Below are 24,268 nucleotides of genomic sequence, written 5' to 3'. Positions count from 1 at the left end.
TGTTTTACATACTGAATAGATGAGTTCCATCTGCAATAACACTCTTCATTTTGAATTAAATGTTTCACACATAGCAAAGGCAGCTAATGAGACAACTAAGAATGCTAATATGAGAGGTTTTTTTTACACATTCAATCATTTCAAAGTCTGCCATATAAAAGACAAATTTATTTGATGCTACCTGCTTTTTACGGTACAGGTGAAGGGACGTCCTTTAGCTCTATATTTATTATATATTTACAATAGAATGGAGTGTGAAACTAATCCAAATTGTGTATGTGTGTGACTATGTGTAGCAAGTATCTGTACAGTGTTACCGGAAATGTTGAGCGAGGTACGGAAGTTCAAGGGGGCGAGGCAAGCACGGAGGTCCATGGGGAGGCGTGAGGTCAAGGGCAGGAGCGAGGCGTCAGAGTCCGTGTCCAGGCGAGTGGTCGAGAACCAACGAGGCAGCCAGGGAACCAGATGGAATACGGCGAGACGAGACACACAGCTCGTGACGCGGGAACGGAGAAATGCTGTGTACGGGAACAGGTCGCTACGTTCCGGCCCGGAACGCAGGTTTGCACTGGCTAAAGAAGCCCAGGAAGTTATCAGCGACAGGTGTGTAGAGTGATGATTGGTTGCCGATTGAATGCAGCCGCCTGCTGCAGCCGGAGTGGCGCACGCGCCGTGACAAACACTTTGTCATGGGACTGTGTGACTAGAGCATGTCATTCCAACTATGTACCGTAGACGGCATGCTTTTACACACCTGGGCTTCATGTGTTAAGAGTTGCGTGGATGTCCTACTAAAAAATGGCATATTTTCAAATTCAGAAAACGGCATAGGCAAACAAAATTCAGATTTATTAAAGTGTGCGCTCGCACTAATGAAAGCACGTTTCATTTTTAACTCCCAATCAACATGGAATTGACGGCACATATTTGCGTGGTTGGGCACGCCCGGACCCCACCCCCTTATGACTACGCAAATCAACATTGAAAGTAGCCATTCTGTCCTATCAGGATTCGCGGCCAAGTAGTGAGAAGTGCTTCTTTCTGGCGTTTCCAGCGAACGAAAGAGGTTTGATTGGGATAAAGTGTGCAGGTCAGAGATCCGCACACAGGCTGAAATAATAAATACATGGTCGGACATCAGGAAGAAGGTGAAGAAGAAGATGGATGTGGCCAAAACAGGAGAGGGGATCAGAGATAATGTAGTGCTTACTAGGGGTGTGGGAAAAAATCGATTCGAATTTGAATCGCGATTCTCACGTTCTGCGATTCAGAATCGATTCTCATTTTTAAAAATCCTTTTTTTTTTTTTTTAATCAATCCGACAAAACGATGCAATCCAATTCCAAAACCAAACCTGACCCAGCAACACTCAGAACTGCAAAAACAGAGCAATTGAGAGGAGACACAAACACGACACAGAACAAACCAAAAGTAGTGAAACAAAAATGAATATTATCAACAACAGTATCAATATTAGTTATCATTTCAGCATAGCAGTGATTAAAAATCCCTCATTGACATTATCAATAGACATTTATAAAAATAATAAAAAAGAACAATAGTGTCACAGTGGCTTACACTTGCATGGCATCTCATAAGCTTGACAACACACTGTGTCCAATGTTTTCACAAAGATAAAATAAGACATATTTTTATTTTGTTTAATAGTTAAAACAAATTTACATTATTGCAATAAGTTGATAAAACATTGTCTTTTACAATTATAAAAGCTTTTTAAAAAATCAACTACTACTACTAGCATGTCAGCAGACTGGGGTAGATCCTGCTGAAATCCTAGGTATTGAATGAATACAAAATCCTTTTAAATCGGGAAAAAAAAATTTTGAATCGAGAATCATGTTGAATTGAAAAAAAAATCGATTTTGAATCGAATCGTGACCCCAAGAATCGATATTGAATCGAATCGTGGGACACCCAAAGATCCGCAGCCCTAGTTGGAAAAGATGGTCGCTGCAATGATACATAACATTTTAGAAGAGTTGGGTGACACTGATAACCCCCCAATATATTTATAATTTGTGTAATTTACCACAAAATGTGTTCAAACAGTAGCTTGCTCACAGCCAGTTTAGACTTTCATGTGAAAATTATGTAATATTTGGTGTGGAATCTTTGAAATTTAAAAACGTGCCAGCGTATCAAAAAGGATACAAGATTTTGACTCTTGTTTGAGTACTCAATTTATTGTTACAACGCAGGAGAGTGACTTGCAGTAGCAGCCGTACATGGCACAAAGTCCAGCCATTCCTGGGCTGCCGTTACTGTGCTGCAACCACCGGCTGCTCTAACTGTCAATTAATAAAATAAATACATGTTTCACTGTGTATACGATCATTCCCCACAGTTTCAGTGTTTTGGTTGTGATGCATGAAAGTAATGTTTTTTACAAAATATGATTCAAATGGGCTTTGAGGTGTTGGAGGCAAACTTGCGGACGGCGCACAAAATTACTCAATCACTGTCACACACTCTTTTATAGGATTTTAGAATGAAGATTTTGCAGAGTGCTAACATTTTCTCCCAACTTCTCAACACACAAAAAAAAAAAAATCAGATTTTTGACGACACTAAACTTTTCGTTAAAATGTGCTTGCACTACAGTTTATGATTTGTAAGAGCAATACATGGATTTTCATTGTTGACCGAGACAATCAATACTTCACACACGCAAACTTTACGTCAAAGATCTAGAACAGGGGGGGAAACTTTTTGGCTGAGAGAGCCATGAAAGCCAAATATTTTAAAATGTATTTCTGTGAGAGCCAGATTATATGTTTTAACACTAAATACAACAAAATGCGTGCATTTTTAAGTAAGACCAACATTTTTAGAGTATAATAAGTCTCTTATTCTTTTTGATAACATTGTTATTCTGATGATAGACAATAATAAATATAATACTTCTTAATTCGACTTCTTGAAGTGGTGGGGTAGAAAATGGATGGATGGATTACAATGCATGAGAATGTTTTATATTTTCAACGTTGTTTTTAACACATACCATGAATTGATTTACGTGGACCCCAGCTTAAACAAGTTGAAAACTTTATTTGGGTGTTACCATTTAGTGGTCAATTGTACGGAATATGTACTGAACTGTGCAATCTACTAATAAAAGTTTCAAACAATCAAAACTGTGATTACCAGCGGAATTATTCATTACTTATCGTGTTAAGCAATGTCAGCTAAGATTTATCTGAGAGCCAGATGCAGTCATCAAAAGAGCCACATCTGGCTCTAGAACCATAGGCTCTAGAGATGCGCGGATAGGCATATATATCATCCACAACCGCATCACTAAAGTCATCATCCACCCGAACCAACATTTTATCAGAACCGCAAACGCCCGCCCTGTTAAATATCCGGAGTCGGCGACCTTTACCACTAAAAGAGCTAGTTTGACCCGTGTCACAAAGTGAAGAAGGCAATGGGAGCCGCTAACGTTCTCGCGAATATCCGATGGTGCTCAATCAGATAACGGGAATAAGGGCGTGCTGTGAAGCCATTGCCTTTGACACCTTCAACAACATGTACGAACCGTTTGCCAGTCCATCAACACGCTGTATGCAGCTTTCGCAAACACACGAACAAGATTGAAGGGCATACTGGGTACTAGAGTACGCTAATGTTTGTTATATAAACAATTTTAACACTCTTACTAATATGCGCCACACCAAACAAGAATGACAAACACATTTCGGGAGAACATCCTCACAGTAACACAACATAAACGCAACACAACAAATACCCAGAATCTTTTGCATCCATGACACACCTTGAATATACTTTACACCCCCGCGCCCCCAGCCTCGCCCACCTTAGACGCACGGGGGGTTCGCTGCTAGTGGGGAGTATAATATAGTCAGGATGTATCATAGATGCAAAGGAGTCTGGGTATTTGTTGTGTTGCGTTTATGTTGTGTTACTGTGAGGATGTTCTCCCGAAATGTGTTTGTCATTCTTGTTTGGTGTGGCTTCACAGTGTGGCGCATATTAGTAAGAGTGTTAAAATGGTTTATACCACAACCATTAGTGTACTCTGTATCACTCAGTATACCTTGCAGTCGTGTGCGTGTGTCAGTGGAAGCCCCACACAACATATTGCTGGACTTGCAAGTAAATTGTACATGTTGTAGAAGGCATCAAAGGCTTTGGCTTCATAGCACGCCCTAATACTTATTAACTGGGCGACTGCCAGCAGACATTGTTGAGAATGTTTACGTCAACTAATGTCTTCTTCGCTTTGTGACACAGGTCCAAAATGGCTCTTTGAACGGTAAAAGTTACCGATCTCTGAACAATGTATATCATATATTTCCAAATGGTTCAACCGCCACCCGCCCGAATCTATTTAAAATCTATTTTTTCGTCATGTCACCCGCCCAACCCGCGGTTTATCCGCAGACTCCGCGGATGAGACCGCAAACCGCGCATCTCTAAAAGGCTCCCTTCCCCTAATCTAGAATATTAAGCTGATCGTGACAATGTGTTGAGAACAGCAGCAGGACAATGTTGCCAACCCAGGCAACAGCGCCATCAAGAGGAATAAAATATCTAAAAACAGAGAGATGAGCTAGAAAATATCTGAATTTAGAACTAAGGGACGACACCCAGAAACTTAGTGAGTTAATTCCAGGAACAACATGTGAGATCTGTAAACACAGGAGTCCAAGCAAGGGTCAAAAACTAAACTAATAACAACAACACTCCGAACAAGAACTTGCATCCTCAAGGAGGAAAAACCAAAAATGTTCCCACGGAAAAGTACATACAATCATGTCCATTTAGGTGATAAGAAGGTCACACAATTCTTACCTCCAGAGCCACGGTCCACAGTATGAGGCGCATGTCTGAGTCTGGAAAGAAAGCTTTGACTTGAGGGGACAAGCCAATAAGTGCACAGTTGGTCACGATAGCGATGACACTCATGGCTTCAAAAGCAAGCTGAAAACAAACAAACACAACAATAAATTATATAACTCACTATAATTATTATATTAAACAACTAAGGAGAATTGTGTTGATTTGAGAATTGATTTTTAATTGAATCATCACCCCAGGATTAGGAATCGGATCAAATTCTTGGTTGCCCAATGATTCACAAATCTACTACACCGAACAAAAATACAAACTCAACATTTTTTTATGAGTTGAACTCAAAGATGTCACACTTACTATACACGCAAAATACCTTTTCCTCTCAAATATTGTTCACAAATCTGTCTAAATCTGTGTTAGTGAGCATTTTTTATTTGCCAAGATGATCCATCCCACCTCGTAGGTGTGGCATATCAAGATGCTGATTAAACAGCATGATTACTGCACAGGTGTGCTTTAGGGTGCCCAAAACAATGCCTCACAAGGGTGTGTGAGGGGGTCAGAAAAGCAGTCAGTATCTGGTGTGACCACCATTTGCCTTCACATAGATTTTTTTTTTGATTGATTGAAACTTGTATTAGTAGATTGCACAGTACAGTACGTATTCCGTAAAAATGACCACTAAATGGTAACACCCGAATAAGTTTTTCAACTTGTTTAAATGGGGGTCCACATTAATCAATTCATGGTTGATCAGGTTGTTGATTGTGGCCTGTGGAAGGTTGTTCCACTCTTCAATGTTGTTCCACTCCTCTTCAATGGCTGTGCTAAGTTGCTGGATATCGGCAGGAACAGGAAGACACTGTCCTATACGCCGATCTACAGCATCCCAACATGCTCAATGGGTTACATGGCCGGTGAGTATGCTGGCTATGCAAGAACTGGAATGTTTTCAGCTTCCAGAAGTTGGGTAAAGATCCTTGCAACATGGTGCTGTGCACTGTCACACTACAACCAAACTGTTGGGTGAATGGCACAATAATGGGCCACAGAATCTAGTCACGCCTACTCAGTGGCCTAGTGGTTAGAGTGTCCGCCCTGAGATCGGTAGGTTGTGAGTTCAAACCCCGGCCGAGTCATACCAAAGACTATAAAAAAATGGGACCCATTGAATCCCTGCTTGGCATTCAGCATCAAGGGTTGGAAATGGGGGTTAAATCACCATAAGTGATTCCCGGGCGCGGCACCGCTGCTGCCCACTGCTCCCCTCACTTCCCAGGGAATGATCAAGTGGATGGGTCAAATGCAGAGGACACATTTCACCACCCCTAGTGTGTGTGTGACAATCATTGGTACTTTAACTTTAAATTCAATAAAGTATACTTTTGTTCGTTGTCTATAACATACCCATACCATAACCTCACCCCCACCATGGGTCACTCGATACACAACGTTGATATCAGCCAACCACTCTTCCACACGACGCCAGACATTCTGTATGCCATCAGCCCTGAACAGTGATTCACCCGTGAAGATGCCAGACGCCATCGAATGTGAGCATTTGCCCACTCACGTAGGTTACGGACGAAAAACTGCAGTCAGGTCGAGACCCCGATGAGAAGGACGAGCATTCAGATGAGCTTCCCTAAGACGGGTTCTCAGGGTTTGTGCAAAAAATCTTTGGTTATGCATACCAATTGATGCAGCAGCTGTCCGGGTGTTTGGTCTCAGATGATCATAGAGGTGCACCAGCTGGATGTGGAGGTCATGAGCTGGTGTGGTTACACGTGGTCTGCGGTTTTGAGGCCGGTTGGAAGTACTGCCAAATTCTCTGAAACGCCTTTGGAGACGGCTTATGGTAGAGACATGGACATTCAAATCACGAGCAACAGTTTTGGTGGACATTCCTGCAGTCAGCATGCCGACTGCACGTTCCATCAAAACGTGCGACATCTGTGGCATCGTGCTGTGTGATATGATAAAACTGAACCTTTTAGAGTGGCCTTTTATCGTGGCAAGTCTAAAACACACCTTTGAAATAATCATGCTGTTTAATCAGCATCTTGATGTGCCACACCTGTAAGGTGGGATGGATTATTTTAGCAAAGAAGAAATGCTCACTAACACAGATTTAGACAGATTTGTGAACAATATTCGAGAGGAATAGGTCTTTTGTGTATATAATAAAGGTTTCGGATCTTTGAGTTTAACTATTGAAAAATGGGAGCAAATACAAAAGTGTTGTGTTTATATTTTTTGTTCAGCATATTAACAGATTTTATAGTCAACGTGTGAAAGTGTAATCACCTGCCAGATTCCGATGTTTGCAGCCGGGTCTGAGAAGGGCCGTTTGAACACCTTGCACATTTTGAAGGCATCCGAGTACATCTCTGTGATGTTATTCAAAACCACGAGAACAGCAGCCAGAGGATAAACACATGAGAACAAGCTGACGTAACCGAAGAGCTCGAACAACTCCAGGTAGTCATCAAAAGTACCCTGTGACAAACACATCATCAATACTTCAATCTGGATTCCTATAACACTTACCGTATTTTTCGGGTTATAAATCGCAGTTTTTTTCCATAGTTTGGCCGGGGGTGCGACATATACTCCGGAGCGACTTATGTGTGAAATTATTAACACATTACCGTAAAATACTAAACAATATTATTTATCTCATTCGCGGAAAAGACCAAGAGAATGTCAGCAATCATCACACACACGTCAACCAATAATAATTCGGCGGGGGAGGGTCATGGCAGAAGTGTATTGTGGGTCATCGGATGCTAACTGCTATATGCTATATCAGGGGTAGGGAACCTATGGCTCTAGAGCCAGATGTGGCTCTTTTGACGACTGCATCTGGCTCTCAGATAAATCTTAGCTGACATTGCTTAACGCGATAATTATGAATAATTTCGTTGGTAATCACAGTGCTAAAAATAACGTGCAAAATAAAAAAAATTCTCATGCATTTAAATCCATCCACCCGTTTTCTACCGCACCTGTTCAAGAAGTAGCATTAATGGTAAGAAGTATTTTATGTCACAATGGGTGGGAAGGGGTTGCAGCTTGCTGCGAGGTCGTTCTCCCAGGAAGGCAGACGGACTACTCGGGACATGGCATTTAGGTAAAAACATGATTTAATTTTAACAAAAAAAATATACAAACATAAATCGCTCACAGCGGAGGCACAACTTGGGCTAAAAAACAAAGCTAACGCATAAACAGACTAAGAACATAAATCAAACAAAACTTACTTGGCATGGCATGAAGCACGAAACTATGGCAAGGCATGAAACAAGTCAGCACAGGGCGACTGACTGGCAAAGACGAGCTTAAATACTGCCTCTGATTAGTGCTCGGGAAGCAGGTGAGCAGGCATTTTGTCCACCAGAGACAGGTGGACAAAATGAGTAACCAAGGAAAAAAAACAGGAACTTAAAGAGTCCAAAGGACAAGCAGCACGTGGCCAAACAAAAAAATGATCAACAGACATGACAATTTATTTATTATTGGTTAGCTTCAGAATAACAATGGTATTAAAAAGAATAAGAGACTTATTATACTCTAAAAATGTTGGTCTTACTTAAAAATGCACGCATTTAGTTGTATTCAGTGTTAAAAAATATGATATGGCTCTCACGGAAATAAATTTTTGAAATATTTGGCTTTCATGGATCTCTCAGCCAAAAAGGTTCCCGACCCCTGTGCTATATGCTACTGCCGTAGCTATTAAAATGAATCATTTCAATGTTGGCGGTAACTTATAAAATCTGAGAAGGGCTGAACAAAAATGGTACCAAAAAGGAAATCATGTACTGCAGATTACAAGATGGATGTAGAGAAATATGCAGCAGAAAAAGACAAGAGGAAGCGGCGCATACCTTTGTAGTTGGCAGAGTTGTTTAGAAGCGACATCAAGGAAGAAGGTTTCATCGGATTTATCAATTAGAAGTAGGGGTGTGGGAAAAAATCGATTCGAATACGAATCGAATCGTTTACGTTGTGCGATTCAGAATCAATTCTCATTTTTAAAAAATTTATTTTTTTTATTTTTATTTATTTATTATTATTATTTTTTTTAATCAATCCAACAAACCAATACACAGCAATACCATAACAATGCAATCCAATTCCAAAACCAAACCTGACCCAGCAACACTCAGAACTGCAATAAACAGAGCAATTGAGAGGAGACTCAAACACCACACAGAACAAACCAAAAGTAGTGAAACAAAAATGAATATTATCAACAACAGTATCAATATTAGTTATAATTTCAGCATAGCAGTGATTAAAAATCCCTCATTGACATTATCATTAGACATTTATAAAAATAATAAAAAAGAACAATAGTGTCACAGTGGCTTACACTTGCATGGCATCTCATAAGCTGGACAACACACTGTGTCCAATGTTTTCACAAAGATAAAATAGGTCATATTTTTGGTTTGTTTAATAGTTAAAACAAATTTACATTATTGCAATCAGTTGATAAAACATTGTCCTTTCCAATTATAAAAGCTTTTTTTTTTTTAATCTACTACTCTGCTAGCATGTCAGCAGACTGGGGTAGATCCTGCTGAAATCCTATGTATTGAATGAATACAGAATCGTTTTGAATCCGAAAAATATCGTTTTTGAATCGAGAAAAAATCGATATATTATCGAGTGGTGACCCCAAGAATCAATATTGAATCGAATCGTGGGACACCCAAAGATTCACAGCCCTAATTAGGAGTGAGAGATAGTTTGGTAAAGGTATAGCATGTTCTATATGTTATAGTTATTTGGATGACGTTTACCATAATATGTTAGGTTAACATAGCAGGCACCTTCTCAGTTGCTTATTTATGCCTCATATAACGTACACTTATTCAGCCTGTTGTTCACTATTTTTGATTTATTTTAAATTGCCTTTCAAATGTCTATTGTTGGTGTTGGATTTTCCATCCATCCATCCATTTTCTACCGCTTATTCCCTTTTGGGCTCGCGGGGGGCGCTGGTGCCTATCTCAGCTACAATCGGGCGGAAGGCGGGGTACACCCTGGACAAGTCGCCACCTCATCGCAGGGCCAACACAGATAGACAGACAACATTCACACTCACATTCACACACTAGGGCCAATATTTAGTGTTGCCAATCAACCTATCCCCAGGTGCATGTCTTTGAAGGCGGGAGGGGCCTATCCGCAGGTGCATGTCTTTGGAAGTGGGAGGAAGCCGGAGTACCCGGAGGGAACCCACGCATTCACGGGGAGAACATGCAAACTCCACACAGAAAGATCCCAAGCCTGGATTTGAACCCAGGACTGCAGGAACTTCGTATTGTGAGGCAGACGCACTAACCCTTCTGCCACCGTGAAGCCCGGTGTTGGATTTTATCAAATAAATTTCCCCCAAAAATGCGACTTATACTCCAGTGCGACGTATATATGTTTTTTTCCTTCTTTATTATGCATTGTCGGCCCTTGCGATTTATACTCCGGAGCGATTTATAATCCGAAAAATACGGTAGTTGGAAATGAGAAGTTACCAAGTATGTGTTCATCTCAGCTTCCAGTTCAACCTGCTCATTCAAAAGAAGTTCCTTGCCTTCCACAATTCTACTCTTCTTAACTTTGCACATCATCTTCTTATTGCGTCTCCTCTGAAGCCAGTAGGGCAGGAAGGCCTCCAGGAACTGGTTTAGGATTTGACTGGTGATCAACAAGGTTGCCAAACTCTGGGAAGCCACAAGAGCGCAAACATCAAGAAAGATATGATTAAAAAACGTGTTTATGTGGGTCTAACAATACATGTTCAGTATGAGGAATATAATCGTTTGCGGCAGAACGTTTGGTTCAGAAAAGACATGTACCCATTTTACACACAATATAAATTAAGTCTTCGCCAGCACCGTCCTTCTCAAATAGTGGGACAGACCCGGTGCAATGCCAAGGGGGACACGTATGACGCACAGTACGTGATTTATTCGTGTCATGCAGAATCAAGTGTTAAAAGCTGTGCACTACAAAACGTTCCCATTGTATCCATTAATCCCGACTTCCTCATATTGAATATTGAGTAAGAAAATAAAGTTTTGTAAGTTCAAGTGTTTTACATTGATCACTTTGAATTTACTATTAGTGGTTCTCAAATGGGGGTACGCTTACCTCTGGGGGTACTTCAAGGTATGCCAAGGGGTACTTGATTTTTTTTTAAAAGAGTCTAAAAATAGCAACAATTCAAAAAATCTTTATAAATATAGTTATTGAATAATACTTCAACAAAATATGAATGTAAGTTCATAAACTGTGAAAAGAAATACAACAATGCAATATTCAGTGTTGACAGCTAGATTTTTTGGGGACATGTTCCATAAATATTGATGTTAAAGATTTCTTTTTCTGTGAAGAAATGTTTAGAATGAAGTTTATGAATCCAGATGGATCTCTATTACAATCCCCAAAGAGGTCACTTTAAGTTGATGATTACTTCTTTGTGTAGAAATATTTATTTATAATTGAGTCACTTGTTTATTTTTCAACAACTTTTCTGTTATTTTTATATCTTTTTTCCAAATAGTTCAAGAAAGACCACTACAAATGAGCAATATTTTGCACTGTTATACAATGTAATAAATCACAAACTGATGACATAGTGCTGTATTTTACTTCCTTATCTCTTTTTTTTCAACCAAAAATGCTTTGCTCTGATTAAATGGTACTTGAATTAAAAAAAATGTTCACAGGGGGTACATCTCTGAAAAAAGGTTGAGAACCACTGATTTATTGAATGTATATAATTTTATTTTTGAGTACCCAAATGGTTGAAGAAGGTCAAAAACAACTACAATTTAAATAAGAACTAAGTGTTTTTGTAGATTTTAGGCAAATTGATGCACTTTGAATCTTTTGTGTAACAGATTATAAAGTAACTATTTGTTTTGAGTTGATGAATATTTGTGAAGTGAATTGAAGTGAATTATATTTATATAGCGCTTTACATAGTGAAGCCCGATATCTAAGTTACATTTAAACCAGTGTGGGTGGCACTGGGAGCAGGTGGGTAAAGTGTCTTGCCCAAGGACACAACGGCAGTGACTAGGATGGCGGAAGCGGGGATCGAACCTGGAACCCTCAAGTTGCTGGCACGGCCGCTCTACCAACCGAGCTATACCGCCCCTTTCTTTTTTGTTTTCTTTAACGTTAATAAGGATAGAATGTAATGCAAAGGTGTGCTTATAACAATTTTAAAAATAAATTCCAATATTTACGGTGTGGGTGTAACAGAAAATAACTGGGCTCGCTGGGTTCATGGCTGGTGATATTGACGAAAAAGAAGTTTGAGCTTGACAACCTTCTTTCAGGGTTAAATTCTCCTGTTTGGGAACATTTGTCTTTTCAGGTAAAATACATGCAAGTGGATATGATTAAAGCGGTGTGCTGTGATTCTTCAACAGAAATGGAGAACATGCCCAATAACTGCAGCTAAAGTATTAATGTTAATATATCACCCAAACAAATATAACCATCATTTTAATTACTGTACTTCAACTAATAAATTAGAAATAATATAATCATTCATACTCTTAACTCATATTGTTGAACTTGTCCGAAACCTTTACTTCACAAAAAAAAAACATTCAAAACTATTCTATATTATTTTCTATTGATTTATTTATCTTTTATTTCAGAATTTAACATTACGAAAGTTGGAAATTTATTTTAAAAAGTAGTCATTTCGCAAGAATAAATATGGAAAATGTATTCGTAACATGTTGCAATTTCACGAGAAATCCAAAGTATTACATAAAATGATTGCTTTTAAATGAGTCAAGTCATCATATTACAATTTTTAAAAAATCTTTACAAAAATTCAACGGTAACATTTGACGAAAGTCATAATTTTCCTAGAAAAGGTTGACAATGTAAATTATTAGATTACGTTTTGATTTATTGTAAAATGACTTGTCAACAGCTTTCTGTTTGACTTTTTTCAAATCGTTCAAGTTGTTAAATGTTTGGTTTACTTCTTACCAAAAATGAACTGTGATCTTAAAAGTCAGAGATACAGTTGTGATCAAAATTATTCAACCCCCACACAATTTTGGTGTTTTAGCAAGTTGGACATTTATTCCGTATTTTGTTTATAGTCATATCAAATAAAGACGTGTCAAATAGACAAATGCAACTTAAATTGTATCACTGTATTTTACAAAATACCAAAAAAGGAAATTTTTCTTTATATCTCATTGACAAAATGATTCAACCCCCTAGTTACATGCATCTTTAGTACTTAGTAGAACAGCCTTTGGCAGTAATTACATCCTTCAAAGGTGATACATAAGCTTCTTGCAAGCATCTACAGGTATTTTAGCCCATTCCTCTTGGGCAAAGGCCTCCAGTTCATTCATATTCTTGGGCTTGCGTGCTGCAACTGCCTTCTTCAAGTCCCACCACAGCTTTTCTAGAGGATTTAGGTCTGGCGACTGTGAAGGCCACTCCAGAGTCTTCCAGCCCTTCTTCTGCAACCACTCTGACGTTGATTTGGAGGTATGCTTGGGATCTTTGTCCTGTTGGAAGGTCCAACGTCTCCCAAGCCTCAGATTTGTCACTGACTTCATGACATTTGCAGCTAATATATCCTGCTAGGAAATAGAATTCATAATGCCTTGAACGCGCTGGAGATTCCCGGTACCTGAGGCAGAGAAACAGCCCCAGAGCATGATTGACCCCCCACCATGCTTAACAGTAGGCAAGGTGTTCTTCTCTTTGTAAGCTTCATTTTTTTCTCCTCCAGACATAACGTTGATTCATAGGCACAAAGAGTTCCACTTTTGTCTCATCACTCCATAGAACAGTTTCCCAAAATCTTTGTGGTTTGTCCAGATGATTTTTGGCATACTGGAGTCTATTTTTCTTGTGCCTGGTAGTCAGAAGTGGGGTGCGCCTGGGAGTTCTGGCATGGAGGCCTTGATCTCGTAGTGCGCGCCTTATTGTCTGGGACGAAACCTGCGTCCCCCCCTCTGCAATGTCCTGTTGTAGTTCCTCAGCTGTTACCCGGGGGGTTTTCACCACTGTACACACAAAGCATCCTCTTTCTACCACGCCCAGGTAGTGTTTCCACTGTGCCTTTAGCTCTAAACTTGCGAATTATGCTCCCAACTGTGTCTCTTGGAATGTGTAATGTCTTTGCTATTTTCTTATATCCATAGCCTTTCTTATGAAGAGAAATGACCTCCTCTCCTGACTTCTTTGACCACTCCCTGGACTTCACCATGTTGCAAATACACCATTGACCATCTACAAGAAGCTGAGTTTCACAGTCTTTTTCAATCAGTTTAATTGTTGCTCGTTATGGTTCTAATCACATCTACAGGTGTTTTCAACACTTGATTGAAAAGACCTTATTCAAATTCTGTTCTTAAGAGTTATGATCTTCAAAGGGTTGAATAATTTTGTCAATGAGATATTAAGAGAAATGACACTGTTTGGTATGTTACAAAATATAATGTTGTAATTCAAGTTGCATTTGTCTATTTGACGCATCTTTATTTGATATGACTATAAACAAAAGACGGAATAAATGTCCAACTTGCTAAAACACCAACATTTTGTGGGGGTTGAATAATTTTGATCACAACTGTATTGAGAACCGTGATCATTTACATACATGCGCTATATGTAAGTCACCTTTGACAAATGCAATCGTATACAATCATAAATATGTTTTCATCTATATTTATACATATATACACATATAAATGTACACAAGGTGATGTACCTGTCTGAGCAGCACCATGTCTTGCATTACGAAGGCGATGTAAAACAAGGAGGAAAAACAGTTCAGGAAGTTGAACTGAAAAGCAAAGATGAGAACAATTAAATCACTTATTGGAATGAGAAAAAAGTAAATATGAAGAAATGTTATTTCAACATACAACTAGTACTTTGAGGACCAAGTGGTTCTGATATGAGGACTCCAGCCTGTGATTTTCTAAAAACATACAAACACATGTTATTTTAGTGAGTGGGTTCCAGCATTACAAAAGTGATTTATTCAGCATTTTTCAAACATTACAAGACGAACATTAGTTTTGAAATATGTCAACAATTTCTAATGTGTTACAAGTATTTTTTCCGTATGTGTTTAATAACAAAAGAGGGGGAAAAAACAACAATTTGAGAGAAAAAAAAGTTATTCAATCAATATGGAATAGTAAATGAAATATTTTGTACGAAGTTGTAATATCTCCCATTGATGGTGTGTGTGCTGAATAAAACTAAGATGATTGATGACACAAACATCATATTTAAAATCATAACATTATTGATTTGTCCACAATTCAGTGGAAGAAGAGGTCACAAGATTTATGATTACATTAAATCATTCTTGACATATTATGCTCTTGGAATGGGCACTTGTTTTTCACAGTTCTTAATGTTTGCTTTGAAAAAAAGCCGGCGGCGTTTTAGGATATTGTTGATAAATGGGTTTGGCTTTGCATAGTAAAGTTTTAACTTGCACTTGCAGATGTAGCGACCAACTGTAGTTACTGACAGTGGTTTTATGAAGTGTTCCTGAGCCCATGTGGTGATATCCTTTACACACTGATGTTGGTTTTTGATGCAGGGATCAAAAGCCCGTAATACCATTGCTTACGTGGAGTGATTTCTCCAGATTCTCTGAACTTTTTGATGATTTTACGGACCGTAGATGGTACAATCCCTAAATTCCTTGCAATAGTTCGTTGAGAAATGTTGTTCTAAAACTGTTCGCCAATTTGCTTACAAAGTGGTGACCCTCACTCCATATTTGTTTGTGAATTACTTAGCATTTCATGTAAGCTGCTTTTATACCCAATCATGGCACCCACCTGTTCCCAATTAGCCTGCACACCTGTGGGATGTACCATATAAGTGTTTGATGAGCATTCCTCAACTTTATCAGTATTTATTGCCACCTTTCCCAACTTATTTGTCACGTGTTGCTGGCATTAAATTCTAAAGTTAATGATTATTTTCAAAAAAAAAAAAGAAGTTTATCAGTTTAAACATCAAATATGTTGTCTTTGTAGCATATTCAACTGAATATGGGTTGAAAATGATTTGCGAATCATTGTATTCTGTTTGTATTTACATCTAACACAATTTCCCAACTCATATGGAAACGGGGTTTGTAAATTTACACAATATAGACTTTTGTAGAACACAATGCGTCTATAGCTAATAATAATTGTTCACATTTGAACCACTACTAACCAATCCCGGTACCTGGGAATCAAATACCAGTACTTTAACGGAACACATTTTCGGTACTTTTGTGCTTGTGTTGATAAATATTAATTGTTTTTTTGAGAATAAAATCTTGTTTATTATTGCAACATTTAAAAATTAGTTAACAAAGATAACTGCTGTCCAGTTCTTATATTATTTTATAATCATCATATCATTTGCAAGCATGACATTAAATTGAAAGTCCAAGACTTTGTGGGGTGGTATAGCTCGGTTGGTAGAGTGGCCGTGCCAGCAACTTGAGGGTTGCAGGTTCGATTCCCGCTTCCGCCATCCTAGTCACTGCCGTTTTGTCCTTGGGCAAGACACTTTACCCACCTGCTCCCAGTGCCACCCACACTGCTTTAAATGTAACTTAGATATTGGGTTTCACTATGTAAAGCTCTTTGAGTCACTAGAGAAAAGCGCTATATAAATATACTTCACTTCACTTCAAGACGTTCGATGGCAGTAATGTAATGTTTATGGTCTGTTTTTATGTTTTATTGTTGTTACGCCTAATAAGTGTTAATACTGTAAGTATTGCACTATTAAGCACCAACTGTTTGATTGTAACGTGCATCTTGGTTTTTTAGAGGTGTTGAAATCGCCGTGTAGAATCGCTAATGTTAATCAGTAGCATGTCGATAGTAAAGCCAATGTATATAAGCATCAAATTAGCAAATTTTTGGAAAAGCAGCCTCTTACTATGCTTGCGTTGGAGCATTTTTTGAGTCAATTTCTTCGTTATGATATAAAAAACGTAACATGGCACAAATGGATTTGACGTAAACAGTGCTCATAGGACCGGCGGGATTCGGTCGGTGCAAAAAAAAGTACCGGCTTATGTACCCATCCCTAAAGGCTAAGAATAATAAGAAGAATTAAAGTGAACATACCCCAGTCTGTGAGGAACTCGGCAGCATATCTATAGAGGACATTCATAATATTTATAACCACAGCATAGACTACACTGGGAATGAAGGTCAGAATTCCAGTCCACAGGCTTTGGTCCCGATCATGGACCATTAAAGCCCATCCTTCCATCTGAAAATAGATCATCATGACGAAGAGGGACACGTAGAGCGACAGAAGAACAAAGGGTAGGGACACAAGGTAGACACGGAGCTGGCGCTTATAGTTGGGGTAGAGGGGCTCTTCACGTCCTGTAACGGGGTTGAATCCAAGAATACCATGAAAACCAGGCCGGGGTTCTTCAAACACCTTCTTTCTGCTTAGTGTGCCCCAGCCATAGGCTAGAGAGGCACTGTAGCGCTTCCATAGCTAAAGGAGGAGAGTTCAGATGGTGACATATAGGCGTGATTGCATTCAATTCAGTTGTGTCCTACCTCCAGGATAACAGTGCACCAGATCAGGTTGAAAACAGCAAAGAAAACATATTTGCCGTAATCGTCCCAGCCAAACAGATAATAGATCATCCCAATGAGGGCCATAGGCACCAGCGCCAATGTAAAGTACTCCAGGAAGGCAAAGTACAGAGCCTGACCCTCCCCAAAGTAGTGTCTGATGTCATCTGCGGGTCAAACAAAGTTCGTTAGAATGAAAAAAACTAGTTATTTTGTGATGGAAAAACAACAAAAGACGATCAGTGAAAACCTACAGTTCATTGCCCCCCAAAAAATACAATTATATTCGTCTGTTTTACTAGTGCGGAACTAAGCAAACATTTTTCTAAACCAGCGACGTCCGAATTTGGCCTGCGAAACATCATGAGATTAATAAGGAATTTAATGCAAAGGGCTACCAGTTTGATACACACTTAAATAAATTGCCTGAAATAGCCAATTTGCTCAATTTACTTTTAATAAATAAATCTATATATGTATAAAAAATGGGTATTTCTGTCTCTCATTCCGTCGTACATTTTTTTTCCTTTTAGGGAAGGTTTTTTGCAGAGAATAAATGATGAAAAAACACTTAATTGAACGATTTATAAGAGGAGAAAACACGAAAAAGAAAAAAATTAAATTTTGAAACATAGTTTCTCTTCAATTTCGACTCTTTAAAATTCAAAATTCAACCCAAAAAATGAAGAGAAAAACTAGCTAATTCGAATCTTTTTTTTAAAAATTTAAAAAAGAATTTATGGAACATCATTAGTAATTTTTCCTGATTAATATTAATTTTGAAATTTTGATGACATGTTTTAAATAGGTTAAAATCCAATCTGCACTTTGTTAGAATATATAACAAATTGGACCAAGCTATATTTCTAACAAAGACAAATCATTATTTCTTCTAGATTTTCCGGAACAAAAATTTTAAAAGGAATTCAAGACTTTGAAATAAGATTTAAATGTGATTCTACAGATTTTCTAGATTTGCCAGAATAATTTTTTTGAATTTTAATCATGATAAGTTTGAAGAAATATTTCACAAATATTCTTCGTCGAAAAAACCGAAGCTAAAATGAAGAATTAAATTAAAATCTATTTATTATTCTTTACAATAAAAAAATAATTTACTTGAACATTGATTTAAATTGTCAGGAAAGAAGAGAAAGGAATTTAAAAGGTAAAAAGGTATGTGTTCAAAAATCCTAAAATCATTTTTAAGGTTGTATTTTTTTCTCTAAAATTGTCTTTCTGAAAGTTATAAGAAGCAAAGTAAAAAAATAAATGAATGTATTTAAACAAGTGAAGACCAAATTTTTAAAATATTTTCTTGGATTTTCAAATTCTATTTGAGTTTTGTCTCTCTTAGAATTAAAAATGTCGAGCAAAGCGAGACCAGCTTGCTAGTAAATAAATAAAATGTAAAAAAATAGAGGCAGCTCACTGGTAAGTGCTGCTATTTGAGCTATTTTTAGAACAGGCCAGCGGGCGACTCATCTGGTCCTTACGGGCTACCTGATGGTTGGTGACCCCCGCTCTAAACAATTCTGTGCGCAGCATTTACTTATATGACCAATATTGCCAATACTGGGTCCACTTTGGATGGGACTCTCGCTACTATATTGGATCCACTTTGGACTTGATTCTCACGGTCACGTTAGATCCACTATGGATTGGACTTTCACAATATCATGTTAGATCCGCTCGACATCCATTGCTTTTGGTCCCCTTTTGGTCCCCTTTTGGTCCTCTCCAAGGTTTTTCATAGTCATCATGGTCAACGTCCCACTGGGGTGAGTTTTTCCTTGCCCTTATGTGGGCCCTACCGAGGATGTCGTTGTGGTTTGTGCAGCCCTTTGAGTCACTTGTGATTTAGGGCTATATAAATAAACATTGATTGATTGACATTCTTCACTCATGCTTAAAGAGAGGGGAAAAAACAACAAGCTTGCCTATTTTACACCAAACTGTGAAGCATGTGTCCATTGCATAAAACAAAGGTACAATTCAGAAAACACATCAACAGAAGATAATTACATTTTCACTTCACCACCCAAGAAAGTTTCTGTCTTCCTAAGGTTGGTTATTTGTGTTTAGTAAATATATGTATATAAAATGAGAAAAACTTACCAAGAGGCTGAAAAGATGTTTTGATCTTTTTGTACCAGTTAAAAGAAAGTCTCTTCAGTTCCTCTTTGTCATGAAGTGGAAATATTTGGATCAGGATTTTTTTGGATTGAAGTCTACGAACTGAAAAGGCAACAATCATTTAAACATTTTTTTAGCTGCTTTTGTCATTTCTTCCTCAATAACAAACCAGTTTTGTTACCACACTCCATTTCGTGAGGTACAGTATTTATTTGATCACATGGTGGTAACAGAAGCAAACAAGTACTTGTCAATAGAAAGAGATCCTCGCTGATTTTGTTTTACTTTGCCTGAGTAACTGGCCATAAGATGACAAGCAATTTTGTTTGAATGAAAATGAATCTGTGTGAATGTTGTCTGTCCATCTGTGTTTGCCTTGTGATGAGGTGGCGACTTGTCCAGGGTGTACCCCACTTTCCGCCCATGTGCAGCTGGGATAGTCTCCAGCACCCCCCGCGACCCCATAAGGGACAAGAGGTAGAAAATGGATGGATGGAAAATCTGTTAAGCAATCTTCTATGTTCCACGCATTATGGATATTTAATATAGATTGCTTAGAGATTTGTAGTATAACTTTAAAACATATGAAGTCATTTAGTCACTGTATCAATTATAGGTTTTGTGCAAGTACTTTATAAACTGTAAAGTTTTTATTACTGTTATGTGTTGTACTGTTTTCTCTGTGTGAGTATTTGTTGTTTTATTGGCCATAATTTTATTGTATTTGACGAGTGGGCATCACAGAATGTTATTATTTGTTGTTACAAATGCTGAATGTTGTCACAAACAACTGGTGGTTGTCAAAGAATGCTACTGTTTGTCGTCTACAAAACCATTCTTTGTATACTCCATCTAATCTATCAAAGAAGTCACAATCTGCGTTCAATGAATGTTCTTCGATTTGTCATCCCAGAAGTAAGAACTGAACTGGGCAAGAAAGCATTTAGGTTTTCAGCACCGAAGGCTTGGAATAACCTCCAATCGAACGTTCAACTTCAAACCTTTGTTACATTGAATGAGTTTAAAGCTTCTGTGAAAGGATTGCAGTCTACCTTGTCTGTATGCACATGTGTTATGTGAGTAAGTTTTATTGTTGTAAATGTGATGTTTTATGTGTTGTTTACTGTTTTTATGTATCTCAATGGGATTATTACTTGGTTACATAAAGGCTAAAAAAAAAAAAAAATACTGTTTGTCAAAAACTGCTAGTCGTCATCAGATTGCAAGTCGTTATCACAGATGACTCATAACAGGCTGCTCGTGGTTATCAGAGACTGTTAGTTGTCCTCAACGACTCCTAGGTGTTGTCAGAGACTGCTAGTGGTTGTCAGAGACTGCTCGTGGTTACCAGGGGCTGCTAGTGATTGTCAGTGGTTGCGAGTGGTTGTCAGGGACCGCTAGTGGTTGTTAGAAACTGCCAGTGGTTGTTAGAGACTGCTCGTTGTCGTCAAAGACTACAAGTCGTTGTCAAAGACTGCTGATGGTTGTTAGAAACTGCTAGTGGTTGTCGGACAGCTAGTTGTCGTCAGAGACTTCTAGTGGTTGTCAGTGGCTGCTAGTGGTTGTCTAGGACCGCTAGTTGTTGTTAGAAACTGCCAGTGGTTGTTAGAGACTGCTCGTTGTCGTCAAAGACTACAAGTCGTTGTCAAAGACTGCTGATGGCTGTTAGAAACTGCTAGTGGTTGTCGGACAGCTAGTTGTCGTCAGAGACTTCTAGTGGTTGTTAGAGACTGCTCGTTGTTACCAGGGGCTGCTAGTGGTTGTCAGTGGCTGCTAGTGGTTGTCAGGGACCGCTAGTTGTTGTTAAAAACTGCCAGTGGTTGTTAGAGACTGCTCGTTGTCGTCAAAGACTACAAGTCGTTGTCAAAGACTGCTGATAGCTTTTAGAAACTGCTAGTGGTTGTCGGACAGCTAGTTGTCGTCAGAGACTTCTAGTGGTTGTCAGAGACTGCTCGTGGTTACCAGGGGCTGCTAGTGATTGTCAGTGGCTGCTAGTGGTTGTCAGGGACCGCTAGTTGTTGTTAGAAACTGCCAGTGGTTGTTAGAGACTGCTCGTTGCCGTCAAAGACTACAAGTCGTTGTCAAAGACTGCTGATGGCTGTTAGAAACTGCTAGTGGTTGTCGGACAGCTAGTGGTTGTCGGACAGCTAGTTGTCGTCAGAGACTGGTAGTGGTTGTCAGAGACTGCTCGTGGTTACCAGGGGCTGCTAGTGATTGTCAGTGGCTGCTAGTGGTTGTCAGGGACCGCTAGTTGTTGTTAAAAACTGCCAGTGGTTGTTAGAGACTGCTCGTTGTCGTCAAAGACTACAAGTCGTTGTCAAAGACTGCTGATAGCTTTTAGAAACTGCTAGTGGTTGTCGGACAGCTAGTTGTCGTCAGAGACTGGTAGTGGTTGTCAGAGACTGGTAGTGGTTGTCAGAGACTGCTCGTTGTTACCAGGGGCTGCTAGTGATTGTCAGTGGCTGCTAGTGGTGGTCAGGGACCGCTAGTTGTTAAAAACTGCCAGTGGTTGTTAGAGACTGCTCGTTGTCGTCAAAGACTACAAGTCGTTGTCAAAGACTGCTGATGGCTGTCAGAGACTGAGAGTGGTTGTTAGAAACAGCTAGTGGTTGTCGGACAGCTAGTTGTCGTCAGAGACTTCTAGTGGTTGTCAGAGACTGCTCGTTGTTACCAGGGGCTGCTAGTGGTTGTCAGGGACCGCTAGTTGTTGTTAGAAACTGCCAGTGGTTGTTAGAGACTGCTCGTTGTCTTCAAAGACTACAAGTCGTTGTCAAAGACTGTTGATGGTTGTCAGAGACTGGGAGTGGTTGTTAGAAACAGCTAGTGGTTGTCGGACAGCTAGTTGTCATCAGAGACTTCTAGTTGTCGTCAGAGACTGCTCGTGGTTACCAGGGGCTGCTAGTGATTGTCAGTGGCTGCTAGTGGTTGTCAGGGACCGCTAGTTGTTAGAAACTGCCAGTGGTTGTTAGAGACTGCTCGTTGTCGTCAAAGACTACAAGTCGTTGTCAAAGACTGCTGATGGTTGTCAGAGACTGAGAGTGGTTGTTAGAAACTGCTAGTGGTTGTCGGACAGCTAGTTGTCGTCAGAGACTTCTAGTGGTTGTCAGAGACTGCTCGTGGTTACCAGGGGCTGCTAGTGATTGTCAGTGGCTGCTAGTGGTTGTCAGGAACTGCTAGTGGTTGTTAGAAACTGCCAGTGGTTGTTAGAGACTGCTCGTTGTCGTCAAAGACTACAAGTGGTTGACAAAGACTGCTGGTGGTTGTCAAAGACTACAAGTGGTTGACAAAGGCTGCTGGTGGTTGTCAGAGACTGATAGTTGTTGTCAACAACTACCAGTGGTTGCCAGAGACTGCTAGTTGTCATCAGACTGCTAATTGTCGTTGCAGACTGCTTGTGGTTGTTAAGTGAGTGCTATTAGTCGTCACAGACTGTTATTGGTTGTCAGAGACTGCTAGTTGTCACCATAGACGGCTAATTGTTGTTGCAGATTGCTTGTGGTTGTTAAGTGAGTGCTATTAGTCGTCACAGACTGTTAGTGGTTGTCAGAGATTGCTCGTCATCAACACAGACTGTTATTGGTTGTCAGAGACTGCTAGTTGTCACCATAGACTGCTAATTGTCGTTGCAGACTGCTTGTGGTTGTTAAGTGAGTGCTATTAGTCGTCACAGACTGTTAGTGGTTGTCAGAGATTGCTCGTCATCAACACAGATTGCTAGTGGTTGTCAGAGACTGATAGTTGTCAGAGATTGCTCGTCATCAAAACAGATTGCTCGTGGTTGTCAGAGACTGATAGTTGTCACCATAGACTTCTAATTGCTGTTGCAGACTGCTATTGGTGGTCAGAGACTGATAGTGGTCACAGACTACCAGTCGTCACATAATGCTATGTGTCCACTGATATGTCGACTCAAAAGACTGCTCAGTTTTTTTTTGGTGTTAGCAATTTGAAAAAGTGGTGTCCTAACGTCTTCTTCGAGTTGCCTCCTTGTCATTGTATTTGATTAAATGTGTAACTGTGTGGAATACCATAATTTATGTATATAATTTGTAAGAAAATTAATATTGATACAGTTTTAACTCTGTTTCTGTAACTTAAAATTTCATGGGGTTTTCTCATGATTGCATTATTTAGCAGAAAAATGATCATTAGCACACTTACCGATAGATTTCCCTGGATAGAGCTTGGCTTGTTCGTAACCTGGAACATAGCTCTCATTTTTAGCTCGTAAATTCTCCAACTCATGTTTAATGATGTATTGACACTCGGCCATGCTAAGGAAGCCATCTCCATCCCCTGGAGCAAAAACAAACAACCAACAAAGTCAGTACAAAGGCAGTCACTACTACGCCAGGTCAAGGTCTGGAGTCAGTCCTGGAGAAAGAGCAGGCCTAACCATAGCATTAACGACTCTGTCATTGCTGACACTCGAGCCACATGAGGACCAGCATTGTCCGGTATATGGTCTGATAATGGATTTGAGGATCTCCTACCTAATGACAGTCAAGTCCCTTTGACTAGGACATGGAGGTCTGTGCTGGACAAAAGCAGTTGAGCAGACCAGAGAACAATTCTCAAAAGGAAAGCCCTGTCAAATATCAAAATATATTTGTGGAGAATTATCGACATTGTGAGTAATTTTCAGTTATAAATTCATTAAA

The 24,268-nt window shown here is 39.3% G+C and overlaps 1 protein-coding gene across 1 annotated transcript in view; it reads right to left on the bottom strand.

The window, feature by feature from the left end:
• The window catches only part of ano10a (anoctamin 10a), a 41,044-nt gene that overhangs the window by 3,648 nt on the left and 13,128 nt on the right, over positions 1 to 24,268 (bottom strand). Inside the window, exons 4-12 of the mRNA XM_061881613.1 lie at positions 23,769 to 23,903; positions 19,590 to 19,709; positions 17,454 to 17,638; positions 17,004 to 17,388; positions 14,772 to 14,827; positions 14,615 to 14,689; positions 10,383 to 10,571; positions 7,147 to 7,338; positions 4,837 to 4,965 (exon numbers count right to left, since the gene is read on the bottom strand). Of these exons, the coding sequence (XP_061737597.1) occupies positions 4,837 to 4,965; positions 7,147 to 7,338; positions 10,383 to 10,571; positions 14,615 to 14,689; positions 14,772 to 14,827; positions 17,004 to 17,388; positions 17,454 to 17,638; positions 19,590 to 19,709; positions 23,769 to 23,903 (1,466 nt within the window). The remainder of the gene's footprint in view (positions 1 to 4,836; positions 4,966 to 7,146; positions 7,339 to 10,382; positions 10,572 to 14,614; positions 14,690 to 14,771; positions 14,828 to 17,003; positions 17,389 to 17,453; positions 17,639 to 19,589; positions 19,710 to 23,768; positions 23,904 to 24,268) is intronic.

The sequence above is a fragment of the Nerophis ophidion genome, linkage group LG21 (genome assembly GCF_033978795.1).
Source record: "Nerophis ophidion isolate RoL-2023_Sa linkage group LG21, RoL_Noph_v1.0, whole genome shotgun sequence".
In the NCBI taxonomy this organism is placed as follows: Eukaryota; Metazoa; Chordata; class Actinopteri; order Syngnathiformes; family Syngnathidae; genus Nerophis; species Nerophis ophidion.
This window is presented reverse-complemented; position numbering and strand designations above follow the sequence as displayed.